The sequence below is a fragment of the Balaenoptera physalus genome (genome assembly GCF_965194825.1).
Source record: "Balaenoptera physalus genome assembly, chromosome: 1".
In the NCBI taxonomy this organism is placed as follows: Eukaryota; Metazoa; Chordata; class Mammalia; order Artiodactyla; family Balaenopteridae; genus Balaenoptera; species Balaenoptera physalus.
In genome coordinates, this window is record NC_138882.1 from 113272605 (window position 1) to 113286534 (window position 13930).

Here is a 13930-nt window from a genome sequence, read left to right on the forward strand (position 1 = left end):
TTTTGTAAGCCCTAATAAACTCATTGTTCTAGGTATCAAATATCAGTGGCTGCTCAAATCCCAGAAAGAAACCACCAGACATTATATACCTCGTGACAGAGAGTACACCACATCAACACCTAGGAAGCATTCTTGTCCAAAAAATAAAAACAAAATCTAAATTTGATCAAGCTTTTAGATCCAACTAGCAATTTACAGGAAATACAGAGAATGAAGAAAAATTATACAACTGGCATAATCCAAATTACAGAATATGTATAGGTGAAGACACCTGGTTGCTTCAACAAATAAACTATAACAAACGGGAAAGAGAAATGGCATGCAGACTCATAGATTAAGAGAGACTTGAACAAAAAATCCCACAAACACATCTGAATTATAGTGCTCAGGAGCGCACCTTTGGGTGATAAAATTATAAAGAAATGCAAAAATGTAATTACTATAGAAGTCAGGATAGTACAGAGAAGGGGCTGTGACTGGGAAGGGGCATGTGGCTTCTGGGTGGATGGCAAAGATATTTCTTGACCTGGGTGGCAGTTACAAAAAAAGTCATTAATTTATATACGTGTTTTATGCACTTTTCTATACTTGCTGCATAATATACAATAAAAGTGTTTTAAAAATCTTAAGAGTATTCCACCATGACTATATTTTAAAATTAATATACCACAATAAAATTGTTAATCTAACAATTTACATAACTTTGAATTTAACATAAGACTTTTTCTTAGCCCCTGAATGATTCTTGACTGTTCTTTTGAATCTGAAACCGAGTTCCCTTACTGAGTTTATGATTACTCTCTCTATCCAATTCTTTATTCCCTTTTCTGTCCCCTCTGACCTCAATCCTGTGCTAACTGAACACTAATCAACCAGAGTCAGATGATGAAAACTGCTATTGTCGATAACATCGTTAATGTACTAAAATTGCTATTATATATATCATCATTAACATACAAACCCAGGTTGTTTCTCCAGGGCAAGATGAGCTAATGGACCCCCAAGCCACGGACCACCTGGTCTGAACCTCATAAACCAGAACATCCCGACTCCCAAAACTGTGATTAAGAAATGTCACAAGATGATGATTAGTCCCAGCTTTCGTTCTTCCCCTTTAAAAAAAAAATCCCTAACTCAAAGACTAAGATGGAGTGGATCTGAGGCTTGTCTCTCACTCTCTTACTTGGCGCCATGCAATAAACCCTTACTTTGCTGAAAACACCTGCTGTCAAGAGTTTGGCTTTCTGTCCATGGGCGCATGAGGCCTTGCTTGGTTACAAATCTAAGTATATCTGAAGGATCTGATAAAAATATTTTATTCTGTCTTTTACCCTCCACGCGGCTAATTCAAACGTAAGAACTCTTATAATCAGGTACCATTTTTACCTTTCTGATTACTCACCGATAAAATAAAGATAATAAAACAACTATCTCAAAAGACTGTTGTGAGGAATAAATGCAAAATATTTAGAACCTATAATATGGCAAGTGCTCAATAAATAGTTAATAGTAAGGTTATCAGCTTCATGTCTTTGCAGTCCCTTCTTCTCAAATCATAACTCCACTATCGCCATGCCTTTGCTCATGCTATTTTCTCTACCTAGAATGCCTTTTACGCCTTATCTCTTAAGATCAGGCACAAAAGTGAAACCTCCCCAGGTAACAACCAAAACAATCAAACATTCCCAATTCAGTGCTCCCTCCCACAGAATTATTATTAGACCACAGGTCTAGTCATACTGACTTGTACGACTTTTCTATGTATTTGTATTTCCACAAGACAGGGGTTAGAAATAATGTTCATCAATTTGGTATCTCAATGCCTAGCCTAGTGACATACAAGAAGCATTCAATAGAATGTACTGGATAAACATTGTATTTCCTTCCACATTGAAATTTTCTTCAATGAAGTAAGGGGAAGTAGCTATTTTGTTGAGCCAGTGATAAAATACAGAGAGAAATGTACTCACTCATCAATAGTTAAACTGGAAATTATCTGATACTTACGTTAAAAATGGGATCATTTCATTGATTCTGTCCTACACTTGCCTCCCCCCGTGCCTCCACTGCTTTACTGAACAACACATCTTGGGCATTACTGCAGGGGAAAGCAAATGAATACCACAGTTGAAAACACGTTAAATCTAATTTCCTGATGCAACAAAATTGTATCACAGGTAAACGGAGAATAATATTTTAAATAAAATATACCAGTAGTTTCTTTTTTTAACTAGAAATTTGGTGTGAAATGTCCAGACACAGGATTCTCTCTTTTAATAGTCTGTGAGTTTCTTAACAGCAAAAATCTTGCCTAATTTAATTTTTAATCTTCCCAAGTGCCCAATACAAAACTAAAATGAAATGGGTTCTGTCTTCTCTCACTACAGGATCCATCTAGGAAACAGACCTAATCTCATTCACTACTGTGTGTCCTCAGCACCTAGCACTAAATGTTGAATGAAGGTACAGACTTGTATCATACCACCCAACTCTCGAGAATAGGACCTTTTCTTCATCTCTATAAACCCAGCATCTGACATGTAGCAGGCACGAGATGTTTTGTGAGTTAGTGCATGACCTTTGGGTCCCTTTCTTTGAGTGGTTCATTGATTCCCACGTCACCCTACTTCCTCCAGTCCTTGTTCTGGAATGAGGAAAAGATCTGATTCTACCTCAACTTAAGTTAACTTAAGTTAACCTCTAAGATATAATGAAGAAAGAATGACAGTAACACTGAATATGGAGTCAGAAGATTGAGTTTGATGTAAATTACCATGAAGCATTTTTATAAGCAAATTAAAAACATGCATAGTAAAAAGGAAATGTAACAATATGCCAATACCATATTAATCAAAGCTAAGATGCGTCGGCTGTAAATTGCATCCTAATTTCAGAGAAGCTGAAATGTAAAAAAGTCCTACTCACTAAAGTAGGCTAAATTTATAGGACCATACTTCTTCCTTCTGAGGAGACACTCTGTGTCTTGTTGCTTACTTCATAGGTTTATGAAAGTGTAAATGTTTTAAATAGCGACATTCAGTGACCTATAGACACAGTATGCTGATTAAATAACCAAATTATGATTTACCTAGAGAAGCTGCCTCATTCCACATAGTACATTTATTTTTAATGCCAACAGATAACTATTGGCACTAAATTAATGCCAATAGATAACTTCTTAAGCAGAGAGTAAATCATACAACCCATGTTTATGTCTATTATTATGGTACCATTATAGTGGTATGTGAGATTGTTACGTCTATTCACAGATATCAAATTAGCTGAATGCTTTGATGAGCTTTATTTTCAATTTTGTACTTTATTAATTTAATTGCAATCATTCAGGACTGCTAATTAGCCAAACAACAAATGCATGTTTTTTTTAAAAAAACACCTTTACCACACTCACTAGTTTTATCTAACAAGGCTTCAAACTATCTTAATATGCATAATAGTTCCCAATGGAGAGCACAACCATCAGTTATCCAGACCATTTTATCCTAATGCCTATGGAAGGCTATATTCTTAAAAGAGATGCCTAAAACAAAAGTTATTTCCTCATGAAAAGAATGTTATGATAAAAGCCATATTCTTAAGCAAGGGCCTTATGTCTAATTTTTTGTAGAAATGACTACAAATGTCATTTATAAACAACTCTAACATTCTGTAAAAAAAACACTCCAAAAAAAATAACAATAGGGAAATACAGTACCCATTTTGCATAAAATTTAATTTGCCATATATAACTCTAAAGAAAATTATAAAGAGCGCCTATCTTTCTTCTTCATAACTCCAGTTTAGGGAATTCCCTGGGAGTCCAATGGTTAGGACTCCATGCTTCCACTATAGTGGGCATGGGCTCAATCCCTGGTCAGGGAACTAAGATCCTGCAAGCTGCATGGTGAGGCCAATAAAATAATAATAATAATAATTCCAGTTTATATTTTATTGCAACAGATTAGAAGGTGGTGATATTCATCATCCATGACCGAAAAAGGAAGACCATTCCCCACTGACTCCACAGCAGAAACATCACAGAGGAGGAAGGATTCTGACTGGCCCAGTACGGATCAAATGCCTAGCCCTACCGTCAGAGTGCCAAATATCACCAGAAGCAAAGGTGTGAAAAGGTACCAGGTAAGTTAAAGATGAGAACCAATACAACCTCCAAAAGGTATCATTTAAAAGAAAGGTTATAGTGATATAAATACATTGTTCTATACTTACTCCTGTCCGGTAACTTATTGACAAAATATACAGAAAGAATACCAATTAAATGTGCAGGATCTATTGTATAGCACAGGGAACTCTATTCAATGTCTGAGGTGACCTAAATGGGAAGGAAATCCAAAAAAGAGGGGATATATGTACATGTATAGCTGATTCGCTTTGCTATACAGTAGAAACTAACACAACATTGTAAAGCAACTATACTCCAATAAAAATTTTTTTTAAAAATGTGCATGATGAAAAAAAATTTAGGAGAAAGTGATGTGCCCAAACAAAGATAAGTTGTAAATACCCACACCCAGGTTTAAAAAAAAAATCAAACAGCAAGCTAAGAAGGGGAAAGAAAGGGAAAACAACTGTGCAAGCTAAACTATGAGTGATGAATACTGACTGTCACAAAAATGAATGTAACCTCACCTACTGTAACAAAAGTTTTGGATTTACAAAGCAGGTAACAGCCCACTCCACTCTGTCAGTCAGACCACACTTAGAATAATGAATTCAGTTTCAGACCTCCCTTTAAGGGGTGGAGAAATAGAGTATCATATTCAGGAAGCAACAACTGAAAAAACACAGAGGACTGAAACCATGTCACATAAAAGTAACTTAAATACTTCCCAACTCTGAATGAGTCTATCAATTCTAAAGGTTTCTTTAGGGAGATTTTCGTAGGCATATTTGAGGAAATTTTTATGAAGGCTCAATAGTTACTGAGAACCTAACAATGGGATGTTTTGCTGTCCTTTGGCAAGCACAGGGAAAGCTAAAGCTATCTTCTATTTACTGAGCTTTGTTCCAGCTACTGAGTTAGGACATTTTCTCATTTAATCCTCACAACTACTGATTAAGTAAATACTATTATCCCTGTTCTACAGATGAGAAAACTGAGGCTTAAAGAGGTTGAGTAAATTGACCAAGATCACAGATCTAGCAGACGGCTGAATAAAAACCTGAACCCGTATCTAACACCAAAGACCATGTTTGATACTATGCTGAGTGCTTCCATAATAAAGACAGGTTTCTGCACATAAAAATATGCATTCTTGGAAATTAAAATAATCCTGAGACATTATTTTACACCTCTAAAGTAGTTCCCCCTCCAAAAAAATTCAAACATCCCTTAATGATGATTAGAGAATTAAATTAGCACTCATTCATAGTATTCTATGACACAATTATTAAAAAGTAATATGTGGAATTTGTGTAGCTCCAGAATGTTTATGCTTTCCTTTTCCACAAACACTAAAGAAAGCTTATAACCTTCCTTCATTAATCCTAATTCTGACAATTTATTCCAAGGAAATAATTCAGCAGAGACAGAAATGTTCACTCACAAACACATACAGTATTATCTGTAAAAATTACAGAAGCAATCTAGATACCAAATATTTAAGGGTAAAATAAATTATGATATAGTCACACAAAGGAGTATTTATGTATTTCTTTTAAAATATAGTAATGAGGTTCATGTAGAAACACAGGAATGATGTCTATGCTTTAAATGAAAATAGCAAACCATGTATATAACTGTGTAAAAATATATGCATATAAATAATAAAAGATAATAAAAATAAAACAATATGTGTGTTATGGTGATGACATTATGCATGATTTTTTAATAGATCTTTATTGGAGTATAACTGCTTCACAATACTGTGTTAGTGTCTGTTGTACACCAAAGTACATGATTTTTAATTTCTTAAAATTGTCTTTAATGTTTCCACTCTATTGTTAACTGTCAAAAGCAGGTTATAAAATAATGATACTATTTTTATAAATTTCTAAGACTTGCTTTACCCACGCATACAGAAGGGGCCCAGCTCCTATAGAGCTCATAATATATACTTCAGGAGACAACATTTACATCTGTAGCAAGAAAAAAATTGTTATTTAAAACAAACAGTAACCACAGCTCTAAGAAAAATGGGAGGGAAAACAGTGAGGATGTATGGGGAAAGAGAATTCCAGGCAGGGGAACAGCAACTGCAAAAGCCCTAAAATGGAATGCCTGCCCAATGATGCTAATGTGCCCAAAGCTGAGAAGTTTAATTATAATAATTAAACAGTCAGTACCTAGTTACCCCCAGCATACCACAGGCAGCTGCACAGTTCTGAGAACAGGACCTGCATCAGTTGGTTTCTGTATAGAGCGGCTTTTCCTGGCAAATCCTTTAAGGCCTTCTTTACCTATAGCTGCTTAAGCATCTCCTTTTTATTCTGAGGCTCCGTATGACGAACCCTACAACATCCACTCAGGGTTCATCCTAAGGGTCGCATGCAACTCCAGCCCCTCACCTGACACACGCCTGTACTTTGCAGAACGTTCAGTGAGCCTGTGAAACTGAGAAAAGTGAAGCCAGCCCCTTCTAAAGCTTGATTGGAAAGGAGCAGATCTCAAGAAGGAAAGCTGAATTCAGGTACGCAGGAAAGCGGTAGGGAGGTTAGTGGGGAGACAGTACAGGGAGTAGAAGCTAGAGATATGAAAACATCCAAGGGGTACAGAAAAGACGCAGCAACAGGCCACAGGGCTGAGGCTCAGGGGAAAATAGCCAACAAATTGACAACAGTGGGAATGTACAAGAAACTTGTAAATAAAAGAACTACTCCATTTTAAGATGTTCCCTATGTTGCAATATAATCCCTGCCACTACTCCCAAATTTTCAGTAAAGCTCTACTACAAATACCTGCTTTGTGACTGATGCTTTGGAGGAATCAAGGCAGATACCAAAATGACAGGCTCAAGAGACAACATACAAGTGGGATCTAAAATAGAGCAGAAGCATAGAAGTAAGGCATGACTAAGAGAAACACAAGCTCCCTGAAACTCTCCAAAAATATTTGGTTATTCCTACCATCTATAGATTGGGGCTTTGAAAAAGGACAAAGGACCACCCCATAAGCTGGTGGCCATGGCTACACTCTGATGGCTAACAACTAGATCATACCCAGTCAAACAATTAATAGATGAAAAAAGAAAAGTACCTAAATACATGGTTCATAGATTAAAAAGGGTCGTTTAAAATTACTTCATGGAAAAGGTGACCTTGACGTAACCCTTAAAGGGTAAGAGTTGAAGAACAGAGGATACAGGAAGAAATATTCCAGGTATGGCTAGTATCATGAATAAGGCTCCAAAGCCAGGAATGAGTGTGGCCTGTTCAGAAAACAGTGCAGAAACTGGCCTATTTGGAACAGAGAGTAGTCACTGGCAGGCAATGGAATAAAAGATTAGCCAGGTAAGGTGAGACCAGATAAAGGAAGGTTCTGAAATCCAGGAAGAGAAATCTGAACTTTGACAAGCATTCATGGGAAGAGAAAGAAAACTGCTTTGTTCTGTTTTTGTTCTTTGTTTGGTTTTTTTAAGATCATAAAATAGTTTGGCAATGTAGACTGGTCTCTTCTCTGCCTTCTAAAACTGGCCCACTGATTTCCTACCCTTCCCTACCCCCAGTTCCTGTTATATAATCTCAGGTACGCAACTATCACTTCTCTGAAGATAATGCCTTTACTCATGTTTGTACTAGTGCCCCATCTCCAACTGCCTGTCAGACAATTACCCTTAAAAATTCTTCAACTATCCTACATCATTTGTCCACCCTATAAATACTTACTGAATGTCTATCCTATGACATGTGCAAACTAGGAATTTAAAGATGACTCAGTCCATGCCCTCCAGAAACTCACAGTCTGATGCAGGTAGAAGCCAAGAAAATAAACTACCATACAGAGTGGTAACTAGAGTAGGGGAATGCTTAGAGCAGCCTGAGAGCAGAGGACAACGGCATCAGTTTGGAGATCAGGAAAAGACAGGAAAGTGCTAACTGAACTGAGTCTTGAAGGTAAATAAACATCAAAGTGTGGGAAGAAGTGGTGGGGATGACAGTGATTACAATAAGACTGCAACAGCTGGGCAGAGCCTGTCCTACTCAGAGTGTGTTAATTCCATATGGCTGGCTGAGCAGAAGCAGCAAAGGACCGGATCATGAACATCATTCACTCATGCTAAGAATTTTGTATTTTAGAATAGCTGAAAGATTTTAATGAAGAAATAACATGATTATATTTGTGTTTGGACTGAAAGAGTACCACCAAGCTTCTTCCTCCCATAAAATGCAACAAAAGTCTGATAAGGGCTGCTACTGACATTCAATTTATCTCCAGTTATTCATTCCTACCCTCTTTCTAGGCTTAGCTCACATCCTTCATAAAACCTTCCCTAACTCTTCCCAAACACATTAATCTCTTCTTTCTCAGAATTTTTAAGGCATGACTGTCTGTACACTGCATTGTCATCATCTTACATTTTTAACTAATTCACACTTAAAGATGTCATTTTTTTTTAATGTATGTGTAACACACACACACACCTCTCCATCCCATAGCACCTAGTAATACAACAGTCTGAAACAGATACTTCCTTTGAACTGAAATACATGGTCTCCTTTATCCATGAGTAAAAAGATTCCACTATTCCCCATATAAATAATAAACAAAATAAGATGTACGATTAAGCAAAACTAGGGTGAAAAAGGTTAGTACGGTGGTCACGTAGAATGCATAAAGAGAACTTTCTGGGGAGATGAAAATGTTCTAATTTATGAAAGGGATGTGTTATACTATTGTATCCATTTATTTAAAAAATGTACAAGATGTGTACAGTTCAATATATATAAATTTTACCTAAAGATCTGTAAAAATAAGGGGTGGGGAGCAAGGAGCTATAAGAAACAAGAATGGTAGAATGTTAATGGTACTACTTGTGTGAAGTGTATAGGAGGTCCATCATATTATTCTGCTTACTTTGAATATGTGTGAAATTTTCCATAATAAAAAGTATATTTCACCCAGTCAAATCATATATAACTAAAAAATTACTCAGAATATTAAATTACTCATTCTCCCAATGTCTGGAATAAAATGACACTGTAACTTTTAAAGTGATGTTATTATCTTTATTAACTATCTGGTTCTAAGGAATATCTTCTAAGGAATATCTTCTAAGACAAATCTACTGTCAATAGCATAGACAAATAAAGGTCAAGCAGTCACAGGTTCCTTAATTAGGCACTAGATAGCAAAATTAATTAGCCCTGTTACCAAAGCTACCCGAAAAACCAGTAAAATATAAAGTTAGAATTTTCTGATCTTCAAGCTATGAGGCCAAAGATAGCAACTGAAAGATACCCAAATGATTCTGGAAGTATATTATCTACAAAGATAGATTTGACACCATTCTTAATGGTTTTATAGTAATTCAACCATTTTACCTCAGTAATTTAAACATCAGGCTTATCTGCTCATAATTTGCATTCTCCTCCCACAAACTAAAGTGTAAAATAAAGATTTTCCTTACTACTGCCAGTGCAAAAGATTAACAACAATCTTTTGTTCAGTAAATTAACTGTTGCATAATTTAATCCCCCAAAAAGTTTACGAAGTTTCTCAAAAAGAGGTTTGTAAAGCGTTTTATATAATAATGAATAAACACTTAAATTATTTAATAAAACTGATTACATTATACCGTCTTGCTATTATTGCTACTATTTCCCATTAGATTATGTTTAAAATTTCCCTCACTCAATAATCTATGGCCTTATTAATCAGTAACTACTTTAGCTGTGACTGGAAGGGACTTGAAGAGAGCTTCTGGGTTGCTGATAGTATTTTTATCTGGGTGCAGATGAGGGTGATGATTACATGGGTGAGTTCTATTTGTGAAAACTCTTCAAGCTCTACACTTATGTGTATTTTTCTACAAGTATGTAATACTCCAATAAAACAAAGTTTTTAATTAAAAAAATCATAAAAGCAAACCAGAGCTGTTAGGGCTGCCCTCAAATCCCCCTCTCCCATACTAAAACACCTGTTCTATGCACTAAAACACTTCTCTGCAAAAATGTAATTCCAAGTTATTTTATAGCACTCAGCATTTTCTTTTGGCATATTCCCAGATAACAAATAACTTCCATTTGCAACTGGGAGATCAGAAAGCAGATCTAACAGAAATTTTTGTTTATATTTTCCAGAATAAATCACTTTAAAAGCAAACTGAAGAGAAGAAAAGTGAATAGGTACTGTACTGTCCTGACAAAGAAGCAAATCATTTTCAACTTTGTTAAGCAGATTTAGGAAGGAAAGGAAAGACCACTGCTTCAGACTAATAAGATAAAGAAGCCAGGGGAAGGTTAGTAAGAACTTCAAGGGAAGGAAGGCCACTTGTCAGTGTTTTAGTCCAAAATCTACTACTAATAAGATACATTAGGCAGATCAAAACAGAAGGCAACAGTATCTGCCCAAAGAAATGAAGTAAAATGGATGAAAGCACGATGCTAAGATTTAATACGAAATATCCAATAGTAGCAAGAATGCTTGGGAAGTAGCCTTTTCTCATTCATTTGAAGGAAAGTGACTCCCAGCAAATAAAAAATTATGCCTTGTAACGCCACAACAGTAACTCAATTCTCTCTCTTCCTTCTCTAATCTTATAATCTCCCAAAGTTAAATTTAAACATTAAAATTCTCGAGGGAGAAGCAGCGGAATATAATCAAAAGGGATCTGGACCCTTATCTAGAACACACATTCACCTTCCACCTGCGAGTCAGGGAAACGAACCTTGCCCTCCAAATACCTCGGAACCGATTCAGCTTTTCCGATGAAATGCTAGGGCGTTCACTGACCAACTCGAAGGGGACACCACTTTAGAAAGCAACTTTGCCACCTGGACCCAGGACAGCTCACACGAACCATCCTCGCGACTTTCAACAGCAACTACTAAGGAATCGTGCCAAACCTCACTCATCCAATGACTTAGACAACAGCCTCCAGTCTGGTGAGTCCAATCCCCATCCTCAAATCACACATACACGTCCACAAAGCAAATCCACGGTCTGTCAGGAGATGAGATGGCAAAACAAGAATACACCCAGAAAGTTGATGCAAAAAGGAGGTGGTGGTGTTGATACAAAAAAAGGGAGGACATCAGGGGCGACGGCCTCGGGGCAGAGGCATGGGTTTGCTAGCGGGCGCAGGAAAAAGATTCGCACACCCGGGGGCAGAGTGAGCAGCCGGACAGGCCGGCGGAGCGCAGGGAGCACGCGGGACGCCCGCGCCGCGGGGACACCGGACATCCTGACATTGGAGCCTGGCAGCGGCCGCAGCCGGCCCCCTCTCCGCTTGACCCCGCGGGGCAAAGGGACTCGTCCGCCGGGCGAAGAAGAAGAGAGCGCGGGGAGCTCACGTTCGGGCCCGGGAAGGCGGCGCGGCCACGGGCCTTCTTACCCGTGTAGGCCGAGGGCGCGGCGCCGCTTGTGGAGCAGGCAAAGCAGCAGGAACGCGATCCCCGCCAGCGAGGAGTTTCGCACGGTCAGGTACTTGCTGAAGGCCGCCATGGCACAGCCTGTGCTAGCGAGACGGGCACAGGCACGGGGACGCGGCGACGACTACCGTAGTGCAGGAAGCGCGGGGGAGACTGGGAGGAGAGGAGCGCGCGGGGGGCGGGCGGTGCCGGCAGCGCAGGACCGCCCCCTGGCGCGCGCCGCCGCACCGGCCGCGCGCCGGAGCCCACCACGGACTTTGGCTCGTGGGGAGCGCGCGCGGACGTCACGGAGGCCGGAAAGGTCCCGGGACGCGCTCTGCGCACGCGTGGACCCTCGCAGAGTCTCCGGGAACGCGGGCTCAGAGACGGCCCTGGGCCTCCCTCTGCTGCTCCTGGCTACTGCTGGGTCACCGTGTCGCCCCTGCCTCACCCCTACCCCCCACCTCCGCTCGCACACACGCGCAGGCTATCACAACAACTGGAAAAGCGGGCCTGGCCTGCGCCGGGGGCTTGGTGGGACCTGCCACTCCACCTCCAGGATGGGCCGTTACCACCCTCTTAAAGGAGCCAGGAAGAAGGGGAACGGCCCCGTCACAGAGCATTTACACAAAACTGAGGGCACAGTAATCCTTTAGATGAAAACAGCTGTCGGGAACTCTCCGAGGTGTACGGAAATGTGGAAAGAATGACTACAAATCAAAAACCTTTTGCCAAGCCGGTGTTTTCTAAACCATAGATTATAATCTCTAGGGGATTGTGATATCGGTTTGATAGATGGAAACCACCACTTTTTTTTTAAATGAAATCTAGAAGAATAGAACACAATAGAACAATCTCAGTGCATTACATGTAAAGGAGTTGTTTTGAGAAAGTTTTATACCAGTCTTTTGTATCTATGTGTCCCGAGGAGTGATACAAAATGTATTTCCTAATATGGATCTGATCAAACAAAAAGTTTGAGAAACACTGTTCTTTGCAGAGGGACATTCAGACATAACAAGAGTGCATTGTATTAATGCTGGCCTTACTCTCAGAATCAGAAGGGCATTACAGATTACAGCATTCTTCTGTCAGGCCCTATGATACAGAATTGCTTATCCTTAGCATTTAGACTCGGGTATGTACAGTGACTAGCGAGTCCCTGTCTTTAGTTGAGGAAACGAGAAAAAAGTATGTCAGAAAATAAGTACATAAAACCTTGCATAATACACATATTAAAGTAGCCCACAAAACAGTGGTTTCCTAGGTGTTTTCTCAATATAAATTGGTAGTTGCCTAATAAAGATTACAGGAGTCACTCAGGAAGACAAGAGGGAAAGTTACTAATTCACTAATAAGTTGCATAGTACTGTGAAAGCGTTAGGGACCTTGGGAGAAAGTGACTGTGCCATCTTGGAGTTTGTAGCACTGAAGGAAGGGCATGCAAGGTTAGTCCAAAACATGTCTAAATAAATAGATTATATTTCAAAGAAAAGATATATTTAGGAAGTAGACTATAGTTCAGAGGAGAGATAAGAATGACTCATTGGGCAAGATATTCTAAAAGATACCCTTGTTCAAGGAGCATGAGTGAGTCTTAAAAAATGAAATTAGTTAATAATGAGCTCAAATAATTTTAGTTGTTCATAAAGCCCATCACATAAAGACCACCAGGGACAAACCTGTAACCCAACAAAGTTAGGTTTATTAACTTGCTGCGGCAAAGGAAAGCACACAGCAGAGGAAACAGAGGAATTGTGGGTATGTCTCCAAAAAAGGGAAGAAATGGGGATCATTATGGTATCAGGGGAAGGGAAGAGTTTAGGTAGACTCTAAATGAAACAGTACTTAATAGGCTCAGAGCAAATCAGATGTGTATGTAAAGGGGTTAATATCAGACCTGGGTTGAGAAGCAGACTAGTGGTTCTATTTTCTTGAAAGATAAATTTAAGATTAATGTAGAGTATTGTGTCCAAACCCCCGCACTGAAAATTGAAGCCAATTCTCTAAATCAAAGTGACCTGGAGGGTACACAACCCCCAGGCAAGAAAGGAATGTTCTGTTCTCACTAATATGAGTTCCAAACAATGAAGTTTCTGTCAACCTAGGATTTTAGAGACGGTTCCTTAGCACTGTGTCCTTTGATAATTAACCAAAGCAATTTTTCGGATTTATACTTTATAATACTAAATGATTTTTTTAAGTGTGAATTAATTGGGAGCTCTTCAGGAGCTCTGATTTTTAAAGAATTCGAACTATTGGGAATAGGGAGGAGAGGGGCATATGGAGCTAGGGAATCTAGAAAGCCTCTTGAAGAGATGTTGTGACAGCCAGCCTCCAGCACTGTCCCAGACGATCCTTGCTTCCTGGTATTTATGCCTTTGTGTAATCTCCCTCATGCCAG

The 13930-nt window shown here is 38.9% G+C and overlaps 1 protein-coding gene across 3 annotated transcripts in view; it reads right to left on the bottom strand.

Moving 5' to 3' along the window:
* ABCD3 (ATP binding cassette subfamily D member 3) overlaps positions 1 to 11747 on the bottom strand; it is a 95736-nt gene extending 83989 nt beyond the window's left edge. For 2 of the 3 annotated variants that reach the window (XM_082477378.1, XM_082477380.1), the window contains exon 1: positions 11511 to 11747. In XM_082477378.1, coding sequence (XP_082333504.1) covers positions 11511 to 11620 — 110 coding nt within the window. In that variant the 5' untranslated portion in view covers positions 11621 to 11747. Of the gene's footprint in view, positions 1 to 2007; positions 2099 to 11510 lie in introns of all 3 variants that reach the window. The other variant, XM_082477379.1, reaches the window with a different exon arrangement.
* Between the last annotated feature and the right edge of the window lie 2183 nt (positions 11748 to 13930).